Genomic DNA, 15,425 nt, shown 5'->3' on the forward strand with positions numbered 1-15,425 from the left:
GTGTCCGCAGTGTGATGTCGCTCGTGGTAACACATGACTTCGAGAATTATTCAAGACATCTGTTCTTTGTGCGATCTGTTGCTTGAATTGACGAATTCAAGTTATGATAAATAATAAAACACGCAAACGCGATGTGCACGTGTTCTTTTTTCGGTTTACTTCGCACCGATGCAAGAGAAACGTACTTCCGCATCGTGTGCTTGTTCCCACGGTCCTGCGGTCACGTGTGCAGGTACCAAAACTATGCCATTTTGTACCGTGTTCCAGCGCGTGATCATGCTCTGCGATCCGTTTGTTCTGCCTCAGTATTTGTGTAGCACTGACTTATACCGCTAGTCATGTTTCCTTGTGCACAGCGCGCAAAATCTTGCGTTGCGCGGACTAGACAACCGCTCGCGCGCGATGCCTTCGGCGGATGTGCCTAGCGCCGAATAAAAGCTAGGAGCAAAAGAAAAAAAATATATATGAAGGCGTCTTATCGTATGTTACGTATGTGTCACAGCGATCCTCGATGTCCAGTATTGGGAACGCAGGGAAGGAATTTCGCTTGCGGGTAGACGGGGGTGAGTGGAGGGAGCGTTTTGCTTGGCACTGGAGCCCGCCTGCTGAAATCATGGGTTCACGGCGCTGAAATATTTCTATCTCGGCTATTAATTAGCCGATTTAAACAATTTTAATCGCAGAACGCTCCCTAGTGTACAATTAATAACTTCCAGCGTATAACCAAAATTTTCTATGGAGCCTGGTGAGGCGCCCTTTAAGGACACATTAAACCAATATGACCTTCGCTTGCGATGGATCACCCGCAGAGGTACATATTTGCTTGTTAGAAAGTTGACTTTCTTTTTAGACATTGACCGGCCTTCCTCAACAGTACGCTCATAAAAGCTGGGCATGCAGCCTTCCAAGAAGGCTGCATGCCCAGCTTGAGAAATAATTGAAAAGGTAATAACACAGCGGTCCCTCAGTCCTGGTAAAAAAAAAAAAAAACAAGTGAATGCACGCGATCAGGAGGTGTTAAAATAAGATCAAGTACGTTAGTGCTGGACGAAGTAGTTCTCTTTGGAATAGTGACTAATCGAGTGAAGTTGAAATCACAGCATAACTTCCCGAAGGCGGCACTTTCATTTGAGCACTCTTTAAGAACAGGAAAAGGACCGGACCGGACAATGTTAGGCAAATTAGTCACCTAAAATAAATATAGGTGAGTGAGGGAACCTAACGATAATAGCATTCAAAGGGTAATGTAAATCAGAAGAAAACTTATACCCACCGTTAGGTGGCCAATAGCAAATGCAAAAAGAATACACCGCAGTGGTTAATGCCCACGCATGCGCAAGTAATTTCTAAAGGTGATTCGGTGGGAACATGATAAGAGGCAATGTGATCGGAAACAGCTATCAGAACGCCTCCTCCTGATCTACAGCCACGATCAAAGCGGCAAAACCTGAACACATTTTTACACTCAAATATTTCGCTATCACACACTTTGGACGATAACCATTTCTCCGTAAGTACGACGGTCCTCAGTACTACACGTGTCAATTAGATCAGAAAGGTCATCATCAATGCTCGCGTACGCTTTTTTCTGAATCAGCCCGTGACTCGAATGCTTTGTCAGGAAAACCATGAAAAATGAGATTCTCGCGTCGACACTGCGAGCATTGGAAAAAAGAAAACGTCACTAGATTGACTATTCGGCCTAAACGAAGGCTACGACAAACGAGTGTTACTTGAAGCAGGTGTGAACACGTCATGGCTCTGCGCAACCGGTGAACCACTGTTCGAAGATATAATACACACGCTATCGGTTCACGCGGCATACACATAGCACTTGTTTTTCAGAAACAACGTATTGTGGCGAATTAAATACGGTGCTCCGGTGTTTGCAAATTCCAGCAGCTTTTTGCGGGAGGTGCGTGTAGCAAGGCAGAGGTCCTCATTAACACTAATACCGGTTGGTTTTATTTCTTGCGTGCTGAAAAAGTGGCCTCTTTGAGGTTAGCGCTTAAAACATCACAATAATTGGGCGGCACCTATTTGGTACGTATTTACCCAACCTATGTGAACGAACAATTGCTTCGTCAGACAGTTGTATGTTTACAGGGTGGACGATAGGAGCTCGCGTACGCTTTTTTCTGAATTAGCCCGTGACTCGGACGGTTTGTCAGGAAGACCGTGAAAAATGAGATTCTCGAGTCGTGACCTGTCTTCAAAGTAATCTAACCGACTAGAAAGGGTTGATGTTTCAGTGACCATACTGTAGTGGCAAGGGCTCTGTAATGTTTGGAATTGACTCGCTCTTTCATTCGACTGCCGTTAGTCTGCCATTTATCTCATTCAATTCTTTCTGCACATTTATCTGAATTTCTTTAACTTAATTAATTTGTGACGTGGACATCAGCATAATTTTTGTCCATTCTTTTGGTTAGCGTTTTCGACGAAGACAGTACGTCCCTACTGGCTGTATTGAACGCCGGGCTTTGGGTGGCGCGGCGTTCAATTTGACGTCACTACCTAATATTAAAAGTTTAAGTATATGTACGCACTCACAGAGAAGAGAAGGAAAACGTAGCAGTGGGTGGCAGAAAGGTGGGCGGACGAGATTCAGAAGTTATCAGGGACAACATGGACACAATGAGCACATGACCGGGGTAGTTGGAGAAGCATGGGAGAAGCCTTTGGCCTGCAGTGGGCGTAACCAGGCTGGTGATGATGATGACGCATTCACAGTCAATGCAAGAAAGCACACTTGGGCACAGAGTAAGCGGCAAAGTGACATCGCATGTGCGTTTGCAGTTCAAAGAAGGATGGGAACCAACCTACGTCAGAAGAAGAAACAATTGGCACGTCCGTATGCTGGCCGCCTTTCCATGCCCACTTGCGAAGCACGTCGAGAGTTGCAGATTTAAAGTCTGGCGGAAGCTTGACGCTGCTTGCGATGGGTTCTCTGTATACTAGAACACGTCAGCAGGACTACCGACACAGGGGTTCAATGGAAATCATGCGTTACTCGCTATTTCTTGTCTTTGTCTCTAGCTGCCGTGCACTGGCTATATATATATATACATATATATATATAGCCACATATATATAGACACACACACACACATATATATATATATATATATATATATATATATATATATATATATATATATATAGGTATCTATATATATATATATATATATATATATATATATATATATATATGTATATATGTATATATATATATATATATATATATATGTATATATGTATATATATATATATATATATATATATATATATATATATATATATATATATATATATATATATATATATGTGTATATATGTATATATGTATATATATATATATATATATATATATATATATATATATATATATATATATATATATATGTATATGTATATGTAAGTATATATATATATATATATAAATGTGTGTGTGTGTGTGTGTGTATATATGGGGCCAGTGGCGTATCCAGAAATTTTGTTCGAGGAAGCTTTAGCTCGGGTGCTCCTATTTAAATACATGTAGAAGGGGAATTCATTTTTCCCTGCAACCACTCCACCAAATTTGAGGAGGTTTGTTGCATTTAAAAGAAAACGTTTAATTCTAGTGACTACTTGTGTCGAATTTTTCATTTAGGTGGTCAATTATTTATTAAAAATTGGCCAAATCGAAAATTTCGAGAAAACGAAACTATCAAGTTTAAAACTCCGTGACTCAACAATGAAAAGTGATATCACGATTCTGTGAATTGCATCTAATAGTACATCTACAGCGGACAAAATGGATATGTTACACATGAATCTAAAAAAATTTAGTATTGTGGAAATACGGCTTGTGCAGAACCCTTGTACACAACGTAACCATGTCACGTAAGATACAAATTGACATAGCAGACTTGTCCGCTTTGACTGTTATAATAGATGCCGTTTACAGAACCACAATGTCTGTTCTTCATGCATAGCTATTAGTTCGTAAACGTCGTGCTTCTATTTTTTCAAACTTTCGAATTTTTCAAAATATTTTGAACAAAATTCAGGCCCTAAATCGAAGTTGTGTTTCCAACAGAACTAGGATTTAACTTTCTTTCTCAAATGCAACGAATTTCAACAAAGGCGATTAGCAGGATTATCTAAGAAAAACGCTTCTGCGTTTTACAAGTATTTGAATAGACCGCGTCGGATTGGGCCCGAGCTAAAGCTTCCTCTTAAACAATTTGTCAAGGGGTCAAATTCATGAATAATAACCGCATTGTCATTGCCAAAGATGCTGCAAACGAATTCTTGAACGCTACGCACAGTCAAAACAATAAAATACATAATTTCATAAAAGAATATACTCGTATGTGCCAAACATTTTGCCCATAATAACTGATATCAATGCTTCCATATTTTTGTCTATTTAAGTAAAGAAAATATCACACGAACTTTAGAACTATATCAGTTCGAAACAAGGAAAGCAGTCCATGCCACTGATATGAAAAATTAAAAGGCAATGAACTGAACAAGTTGAGGACAAATAGGTTAACGAAACTTTGTCATTTAAGAACCGTGCTCACATTCTTGTATATATGCAATGGCCAGTGAAAAATCTCAATGACGCTGTAATTTGTTTTAATTTATTACGCAGGAGCAGCTGTCACCGGTCGTGTATCGTGAGTAATTGCACCGAAATCATAGTCGCAACAGAGGGCACGTATAAAAAGCAGGAATTCTGCAAGATATACGAGGGCAAGTCAAATGAATGTGAGCCAACAACGGGGTACTTTATTTAAAAGTAGTCTTCATGAGAATCTATACATTGGTCCCATTGACTAACGAGTCGCGTGATTCCCGTCTTATAAAACTCATTGGGTTGCTGCTTCAAAAAGTCTGTATCTGGTTACCTTGAGCTCTTTTTTCGGTTGCCCCAAAATGTAGAAGTCGCAAGGTGACAGGTCTGAGCTGTATGGCGAATGCTACAGCGTTTCCCACTTGAACTTTGCCAGTTTTGTATTAACCACATAAGCGACGTGGGGACAGGCATTGTCGTGGAACAAGATGACCCCATTCGTCAATTTTCCATGTTGTTCGTTCTTGATTGCGACACACTGCCGTTCTGGCGTTTCACAATATCGGAAACAATTGATATAGCCTCTCAAGATTTAGCAAATTCTATAAGTAATGGACCCTGACGACCGAAAAAAAAAGTCAACAACACCTTTCCAGCGGAAATGATGGCCTTTGCGTTCTTTGGGCGTGGTAAATTCGAATGTTTCCACTGTAAGCTTTGCCGTCGTGTTTCAGGCTCGTAGTAGTGGCACCAAGGTTCGCCCCCGATCACAAATGCAAACAACAAGTCGTCATCCTCATTGTGATACCCGATCAGATGAGTCAAGGCAGCGCGAAACTTCTCCGTCTTCTCGCGATGGATCAAAATCATGGGGATCCATTGCGCACCAAAGAGCCGATAACCGAGAAGCTCATGAATTATGGCGTGAACCGAACCGTGACTGATGTTCAGACGGTCTGACAGTTCATCGATGCTTATCCTCCGTTCTTGTTTCATCAGCTCATGAACCTTTGAAATTGTGTGGGGGGTGATTGCACGATGGTTTTGGCCCGTTCTTGGAATGTCTTTACAACGTCCTTTAAACCGTTTGCTCCAACGCTTCAAAGTGGTCAATGAAATGTCGCGTTCAACGTAAACGGCAGCCATACGGCGAATAATTTCTGTTTTGGAAACACCTTTAGCTGTCAAAAACTTCGCGACACCGAGCTGTTCAACTTTTGAAGTGTCCATTATGTGACGCAACCATATTCAACCCAGTGTATGAGAGCATTAAAGAACAGATATCTTCACACCTGCGTGTTACTTTTGTAAATGAGACATGCCGTTCTCCTACGCGCATGCCTCGCAGATAATGAACCGAACCATTATTGCGCGGTTAGGGTAGGCGCACTTTCATTTGACTCGCCCTCGTACATTAGAAATGCAGATACAATGGGATATACAAATGCGAAAATACGGCTTGATAAAGGACAAGAAAGTGTCACTGGAAACAAAGTTCACTCGCAACAAGATATTTAAGTATACGTATAAGTCTCCAATGAGTCTATGTATGTAAGAAAAAGTAACTGTATGTAATGCGTCAAACGAGGCAAATAAACGTGGCACAATCATAGATTCACAGAATCCTAGATTCCGCCCCCATTCCATCCACTCCCCCCGATGTATTGCGCGCGACGGAAGGTGGCGCGCTTGCTCCCCGCTTTTCTCCTTTGCGCACACAAGACTGAGCCACCATCGTCGGCTCAACCACTTCACCTCCACTCCTACGCTTTCACTCGCACATACAGCATGCAGCGCGTGGTCACGATTTTATCACCCTTGGACTTTATACGAAACATGAGGGCGACGGCGACGGCAGGAATGCGCCTGGAGTGCCCATATAATATATATATATATATATATATATATATATATATATATCTATATATATATTGCCTTTCGCAATAATATAATAAACGTATCCGGAAACTGAAGCGCCCCGTCGCCCATTACTTTCCGCAAAAGAAGTATCAAAATCGAACTTTCACCATGCGACAATTCGCTGCGCCGCAACAATGTATTTTTTTTCTGTGGGGTGGAGGCACCTAAATGAAAAAAAGAACGCATAGGAAACTATGTTGGCCAGAATCGAATGCGTACATCTGGCACCTAATGGGGCTACGGAATTATTACCGAAGAAAACATGAGACGCTTGGCCCACTGAGAACCATACGCATACTGCTCAGTATCCTACAGCGGCGAAACAAGTCTTTGCGGAAAGGTTCCGCTCAAGGAACGCGGTGCAATCCTTCGAGTCCCCACAGTGATGGCGGCAAGCGACCATTGTGTGTTTTTTTTTTCTCGTCTGCTAGCCAGAAAGCTTCCAAAACTCTGTCAGGTGAAAATCCACTCGGCCAGAGCAAACCGAACGCCCACCGAAGTGCACCGCGCGGTTGTCGGGGCCATGCGAGAAAAACATATGCGCTCTGGCTCGCTCTGGCATCCCGCGGGTAGGGTAGCGAGAACAAAAAAAAAATTGAAGGGGCTCAATGTGTCCTCGGCGAATAAAAGTCAAAGTAGAAAAAATTAATAAGAACGTAGGTACTTTGGCTGGCTTTAGTGTCTTGACATGGATGTTCTGGCGTAGGTTAAAAAAAATGTTGATATTTTTTTATGTGACATGACGGCACAAATGAACCACCCCAACGCATCGTATCATTGGACCTCGCTGCGTGCTTTGTCAACTCGTCTGCTAGTGTGTTGATTTGTCTTGTCTCGTTGTATGTTCCGATGTAAGACTTTAGAAAAGTCAATGGACCTTTGGCGTCAAATGTTTAAAACAGCATTAAACCCACAAAGTTCCGCAATTGAAAATTTAAAGCACAACTTTGGAAATGTCAGTGCACATTTCACATCAAGAGATTATTAGATTTATACCCATAAAGTTTCGCAATTGATATCCATGCGCTCCATAGATTCCGTGGCCTCAGTGAGATGCCGCGGCGAGTCCGCTCACAGTCAAAGCGCCCTTGAAACTTTGTGCTCGGATGGGACTGCTTGGCGTTATGTGACTGCCGGTTTGCCACGATTGTGTGCCGGATTGCCACGAAATCCAGCCCGAGTTCGCAATCTTTACGGTTAAATGTCTTTTCGAGCGTCAAAAAGACATTCTTGACAAAATCCGGAGTGATTTCCCGCGCCGGGGGTCGCTTTGGTCAGCGGTGCATGGACACCACGAAAAAATTTCGGGGGGGGGGGGCTGAAGCCCCATAAGCCCCCCCCCCCCCTGGCTACGCCCCTGCTGCTGTGGTGTCTCTATTTGCAAGCACAAGTGAAGAACCAGCTCGTCTTTCCGAGCATTAGGATAAAACGGGTGCTGCACACAAGCTTTCGCTCAGAGGCTGAGGAAATGTTTGCTTGGAAGTGGATTTGGTCTTCTGCCGGAATTGAGCCTCGGCCGCTCGACGGAAGCACACGGCCGTGATGGAGCAGTGTGGTGCCTTCTGATCTATTACGTGCAAGTTTAGCGCTTTCGGGGTGATGAGAAAGTCAGTTGAGCCGAGATTTTTCTATCACCTGATTACATTACCTGATTACAGTTGAGCCGAGTGTCGATTTTAAAACCTCGGCTGATTTTCACGCCTTTAATGGCGTAGAGCCTTCCTCATAGAATCTAACCACGTCATCTACGTACCGAAATCCCTTGGTGGGAATGTGCAAATCTGGTGATATGCTGCTTAAATCTTGCTGCCAACGAACGGTCACTGACCGTAGCGTCTATGTACTGGAGCTAGGGCACCCTGGCGCCAAGAGGGGTCGCTTTGACACTTCTTCAAAAGACAGCACCTGCATTTGTCAGGGTTACGACTGGACATGGCATAGGAAAATGAATTGAATTCTGAGGTTTTACGTGCCAAAACCATGATTTGATTGAGGCACACCGGATTAATTTTACCACCACCGGATCTTTACCCTTCCCCGAATGCACGGGACATGGGGGTTTTTGTATTTCGCCCTCATCGAAATGTAATCAGGTGATAGAAAAATGTGTGAAATATATATATATATATATATATATATATATATATATATATATATATATATATATATATATATATAGCTTTCATTGATTACGAGAAAGCGTATGATTCAGTCTAAACCTCAGCAGTCATGGAGGCATTGCGGAATCAGGGTGTAGACGAGCCGTATTTACATACGGCTCGTCTACACCTCAATACTACACACACGTACCTCTACAATACGTCTACACATACTGAAAGATATCTATAGCGGTTCCACAGCCACCGTAGTCCTCCATAAAGAAAGCAAAAAAATTCCAATAAAGAAAGGCGTCAGACAGGGAGATACCATCTCACCGATCTCACAGCGTGTGTGCAGGAGGTATTCCGAGTCCTGGATTGGGAAGAATTGGGGATAAGAGTTAATGGAGAATATCTTAGTAACTTGCGATTCGCTGATGATATTGCCTCAGGGGACCAACTGCAATGCATGCCCACTGACCTGGAGAGGCAAAGCCGGAGGGTGGGTCTAAAAATTTATCTGCAGAAAACTAAAGTAATGTTTAACAGTCTCGGAAGAGAACAGCAGTTTATGACAGGTAGTGAGGCACTGGAAGTGGTAAGGGAATATATCTACTTAGGACAGGTAGTGACTGCGGATCCGGATCATGAGAATGAAATAATCAGAAGAATAAGAATGGGCTAGGGTGCGTTTGGCAGGCATTCTCAGATCATGAACAGCAGGTTACCATTATCCCTCAAGAGAAAAGTTTATAACAGCTGTGTCTTACCAGTACTCACGTACGGGGCAGACATTTGGAGGCTTACGAAAAGGGTTCCACTTAAATTGAGGACGACGCAACGAGCTAGCCACGTCATCTACGTACCGAAATCCCTTGGTGGGAATACCTAAGAAGGTGTAACGTTAAGGGATACGAAAAGAGCAGATAGGTTGAGGGAACAAACGCGAGTTAATGATATCTTAGTTGAAATCAAGAAAAAGAAATGGGCATGGGCAGGACACGTAATGAGGAGGCATGATAACCGATGGTCTTTAAGAGGTACAGAATGGATACCAAGGGAAGGGAAGCGTAGCAGAGGGCGGCAGAAAGTTACGTGGGCGGATGAGATTAAGAAGTTTGCAGAGACAACATGGCCACAATTACTACATGACCGGGGTAGTTGGAGAAGTATGGGAGAGGCCTTTGCCCTGTAGTGGGCGAAACCAGGCTGATGATGATGATGAAATCCGGCCTCCGCTGTTAGGATTGGCCTGCAGGGGTACTGCTCTGCAAAGCTATTTCAGCCCGCTGCACGTGCTTCGATCGACCCGCGGTGCTGGCGCCCTTCGGAGAAACAGCGAGGACGACAGCGCTAATCCACCATGCGCCTCGTTCGGAGAGTCGGTGACGACAGTAGGGCGGGCCACGTTTGGCACCCAACGCATTGTTGGTTGAGTTGCCGGGTCGTCATGGTCTCCCTGCAGCAAGAACAGCTTTCCCTAACAAAAGGGGGCTTTGCGGTACGGGGGCCCCACGATACGTCACAATCTGCTGACACTCGTAGCAGCTCTGGAATTTAGAGGCGCAAGACAATGGGCAACCGGCAGCCGCGCTGCGGGGGTCAGCTCGGGGAACCGACGCGCCTTTCAAGACTCGAGATAATGGACAACTGGTCGATGACTGGTCGAACGGTTCTCTCACCTAGGGAACTAGGGACCAATGGCGTGTTTGTAAGCAGCTGTTGTCGGCTGCTAGAGTGTGCTCGCCGTCGTGCTCTGTGCTCGTCAATGTACTCGTGAGCTGTGTGCTCGGATGTATACTTCATTTTGCATGCTCCATTTGGGAAGCCACGCTAGACTTAAAATGTAAAAACTTTAAATAAATCCTTCTCGCCTAAGTCCAGGTCCTCCCTACAGCTACGACCGCCAACTCTAATACCGCGGCCGGGATTTGAAACCACGACCTCGTGCTTAGCAACGCAACACTATGGCCACCGCGTTGGGTATAGATAAACGTAAGTTAGCGGAGAAACCCTTAGGATATTTGAGAAAATGATTCGACTGGGTAGTTTTACATGCAAAACCACGATCTGATAATGACGCATGACGCAGAGGGGAATTCCGGAAATTTTGCACGGCACACGTTTTTTTTTTTTTTGCCGTTTGCCCCCATCAAAATGCGGCCTCCGCGGTCGGTATATCTCCTCGACCTCGTACTAAGTAGAATATGTGCAGGTACGTAGTGCGATAACTAGTCATATTAAGCCCAATGGTGCAGACGGAATTTCAATTTATTTACGTTTCGTAGCATTCGCGTTCAAGTGCACGCACTTCGACAGTATACAGTGAACGTGTACTTAGCACTTACCGCAGGTTATGCGCAAATCTAACGGGTGACATGAAAATGTGTAATGTTACTGAACCTGTATTACCATGGCCGTTGTTAATAAATATTTCATTGACGGGTACCCGCTAAGTAACTACCTCTTGCAGAAGCCACGCTGCAAGTGCGGAACTCTCGCATGCCTCACCTTGATAGAGTGGCCCATCTCACGGAAGTCGTGCCACTTACACGACCATTGCACGTAAAGGCGCACGTAAACGTGGAAGGTGAAACCAAATCGACCACTGCCGGGCATACGTTCCGTGCGCTTAGCCGAACGGCCGAATGCGAGCTGGTGCGGGGAGGAAGGCAAGCGTGCACTGACGAACCCTCTCTGCAACTGACTGTCAAGTGCGAAGCAGCCGAACGCCGCACTTGAAATTTATCAAGAGCGTGAGTTGGCAGCACGAGAGTGAGGCCCAAAATTGGCGTCCCTCGGTGCACCCTAGAAGCAGGCGCCCTACGGAGATAACAGCACTGCGGTGCGGCCCGACAGCCGCTCCTGCGCCCGGAGCCGTGCGCCACGTATTTTTGATTACTGTTTGGCTATGAATATTTTCATCAGTGCTTTGTTGTTGATGCGGTGTTTTTGTGTACACAATTCTGCACACAGCTGAATGGTATATTGCTGCACTCCAAATGGCCGTGAAAAACATCGTGAGAAATGTCCTGGGTAAAATGCAAAATGCAATAATGCACGGAAATAAGAAAATTGCTAAAATTGTACATTTTTAAATCTGCCTGGTCGAGGCAGTTTCAATTAAGTTTGCTTGGCATGTTGAATGACATCGTCACGAAAAACTTTTATAAGTGGAGGTGACGGTGCCTGATCATGATGATGATCACATGATGTGCTCAATAATGCAGAATAATGCAATAATGCATCAATTGTTGATGCAAAACAATTTCAGGGTATAGGATGTTTCAGGGATGTTTTATAGAGGCAAAGAAGGAGAGGTTAGCCAAAACATGTCTCTAGATTGCTCAGTCTTCTCGTGGTGAGGGGAACAAAGCGAAAGGAAGAAGGCAGTGACAATGCTGTAGTAAAACTAGCTGTACACGCTGTCTAAAATGCAGTATGTACATGTTGATGCACAAGTATGCATCCATTCGTACAAAATGTGTCATTGAAATAAGCTGCCAATTTCACACTTAAAATTATCACATGAAACGCCTGGATTAAAATGGGATAATAAAGTGATTACTAACCAAGAAAATGCTTTGGTAGGTTTAAATTGTGAAACCTAACAAACTGGTACAGAATGTTGTGCTGGAATTGGTAGTGCAGTGAGAGAAGTTTTTAGCGAACTGAGAACTGAGTTAGTGAGAAGTAAATGCTTCAAATGGAAGAGCATCATGTGGGCACTAGCATATTTGACGATGAGGTTGGCTGCTTGTGCAGAAGCATCCTCAACGCACAACAATGATCATCAGACAAAGCTAGTGCTACAAGGTACCTGTTCACATTGGGGTTGCTTTGCTGTTGTAGAATCCACGACTTTCTTCTGCCTGCATTTATAGCAAGTGACTGAAATGACAACCTCCCTAGTTTTTTCAAAAGAAGTTTCAAACACGGGACAGTCATAATGTTCCCAGAATAATGTTTCAGCATGACAATGTTACAAGCTCAAGTGGAAGCCACTTGAAGCGAGATCCGGAGATTGGTGATTGTCGGAATGTTATTGTCAGCGAGGAATTATTGCACAACAACCTTGGCAGGTTATCATGATGCCACTTGTCTCGCTGCGTCCTTCGAACCGCATCGCCCACCCTCTGCAAAACTTGCACGTAAAAATGACCAGTAGCAGACTGTCAAGGCGGTATGAACTCATGGTGCACCAAACCGCCATTGTCAAACAATGCAATGAACATCACTTCCACTTTGAATCCGGGAGACGCTGGTGTGGCACTTCTATGACTGCTGTTTCGTCCCAGGACCGTAGGGGAACGTCCAAGACACATCCTCAATGACGATCTGTTGGAGCAATGTTGGGTCCTGCGAACTCGTCTCAAACAGCTCCATTGCCATGCGATATTTCATCTGATCCGTGTTCAGCTGCCTCAAAACAAACTGCAGTGATGCGTCTCATCCTCAACTTATTGCGTAAAATGTCGTGAATTGATCTGTGTGAAATACCCACTTCTTGCTTTAACTCCTCGATTGTCATTCTTAGATCACAGCGAATCAGTTGTTCCGCTTTGGCATTTTATCGTTTTGTCGACAGTCTTCCAGTGCACCCGTAGTCCTCTAACCTCTCCTAACCTTTCTTAGACCGTGCAAACCAGTCATAACTGCAGTTTTTTTTTGTTAATTATCAACAGACACTTGATACAGGGCTAATAGCTTCTCTAAAGCTCAATTTCCCCGTTTGCACGTGAACTTGACCCTTAAAAGTTGTTCAAACTGCGAAATTGCACTAACTGCCGACCACTCACGTCCATGTCATACGAGCCAGTGACACCACCGCGCACGGAAACTTCCCCTGACCTGCTCTGCCCGCGCACAGACATACCCTGCCCTTTACCCAAGCGTCTACATCTTGTTTTATCGGTCGTTCAGTGTCGGTGAATTTTTTACTATTCCTGGTATGTTCAAACTGTACTGTGGTTCCTCATGCTGCATCCCCTCTTAAGAAAAAGAAACACCCCAAAGCCATAAATACTACCAACACAAACAAGCCTTTCCTTCTTATCACTACATTCACTAGCTCCCTTTTCAGTAAGTAAATGCGTCATAATTCACTTTGTCAAGGATATGAGTAAGTTTGCTAGCAAATAAGTTCATTCAGTACTGTAAAGCATGAAGAGCTATGAATTTGTTATATGGCAATACAGTTCAATATCGACATGTTTGCACAGCACGAAAGACGAGGACTGAAGGAAGAACACAACACAGGCGCTGACTTCAACTGATCTTTATTTGCAAAATCGCCAGAACATGAGCAAAAGTAATGCAAAACCACTTTTGCATTAATTCGCACATGAACCCCTAATGCATCACAGCCAGATACTTCATTTCCTGCGATAGTAGGCCAATGCAGCAATATCTTTTTATCCTCGACAGCGTCCGGGAGAATCCGAGGTGCCCAGCTGTCGGATCGTCATGCAAGACGTGCAGTCGGTGCAGTACTTCTGGACGCAGCGTTGAGGGAACAGTCCAGTCCAGTTCTTTGTGAGTAGCCTTTCGCTTTTGACAGCGACCGGCTAGCATAAGCTATCACCCGTTAAAGTCCGTCTTTTCACCCGACTGGGATGGCACCGAGGCCTGGGCCTGGGCCTGGCGTCCGTGTGCATTTCTGTAACGGCGTGCTCTTCGAAGTGCGCAAGTGCCGACAGCGACTGCATGCGTCGTTCGAGTTCTTGCGTCGGCTTGCGGCGTTTCCCATTTGAACTCGACGTCACATTTGGTTAGATGTGTCAGCGGCTCAGCGATGCGTGAAAAGTCCTTGACAAAGCGCCGCCTAGGAACAGACGCTTATCGTAAGCTAAGCGGCACTTTTCCGGCTTCAGAGTGAGCCCTGATGGCCTCTAGTACTGTCGCAAGCCACCTAAGGTATATATTTCACAACGATACGACGAGCGTCTGTCTGTCTGACATGGTGTCAGAAGTGGCTATGTAGCTGACTACGATGTAGCGCTGCAACAACACACACCAACAAGCGAACGAGCGCCTGCTTCCACAGGGGCAAATCCTCCCTGTGAAAATCGTCAAACAACGCTTCAGCACGCAGATAAAGGAATATACGTACTGCTTTCTTGTCGATAGGGGTCTGGAACTTTGCGATGGCAGCTGTCTTCTGCGGGTCAGGGTGGACTCCAGATTTGCTGTTGACGCCGCCTAGGAACAGACGCTTATCGTAAGCTAAGCGGCACTTTTCCGGCTTCAGAGTGAGCCCTGATGGCCTCTAGTACTGTCGCAAGCCACCTAAGGTATATATTTCACAACGATACGACGAGCGTCTGTCTGTCTGACATGGTGTCAGAAGTGGCTATGTAGCTGACTACGATGTAGCGCTGCAACAACACACGCCAACAAGCGAACGGGCGCCTGCTTCCACAGGGGCAAATCCTCCCTGTGAAAATCGTCAAACAACGCTTCAGCATGGAAGCCTCCTAGGCCCTTCGACATCCAGAACGCTGCGGACTGCCCCGCCGAGTTCGACGACTACAGATTCGCTTCCGGACTACATGAGAAACCAGACGAAGTACAAGTAAGGACTCTTCTCTATACAATGGGCAGAAAGTCACGGGAGATTCTTCGGTCGCTAAACGTCAAAGACGAAGAAATGCCTGTATTTCTTCGTCTTTGAATCGTAAAGCCAAAATTTAAAGGCTATTTCTTCCATACCAAGAACACAGTCTACGAGAGTGTCTACGCCGCCAACAACTGGGAGAAACAGTAGACCAGTTTGCAACCGAGCTTAAAAGACAGATGCATGCGAGTTCCAAGAAATGAAGGAGCAGGCGCTCCTTCAT

General features: G+C 44.7%; 1 protein-coding gene across 1 annotated transcript in view; it reads left to right on the plus strand.

Moving 5' to 3' along the window:
- Positions 1-15,425, plus strand: part of LOC135919564 (uncharacterized) — an 85,539-nt gene that overhangs the window by 30,915 nt on the left and 39,199 nt on the right. Inside the window, exon 4 of the mRNA XM_070523109.1 lies at positions 14,014-14,121. Coding sequence (XP_070379210.1) covers positions 14,014-14,097 — 84 coding nt within the window. The 3' untranslated portion in view covers positions 14,098-14,121. The remainder of the gene's footprint in view (positions 1-14,013; positions 14,122-15,425) is intronic.

Source organism: Dermacentor albipictus, chromosome 8 (assembly GCF_038994185.2).
Source record: "Dermacentor albipictus isolate Rhodes 1998 colony chromosome 8, USDA_Dalb.pri_finalv2, whole genome shotgun sequence".
Taxonomy (NCBI): domain Eukaryota; kingdom Metazoa; phylum Arthropoda; class Arachnida; order Ixodida; family Ixodidae; genus Dermacentor; species Dermacentor albipictus.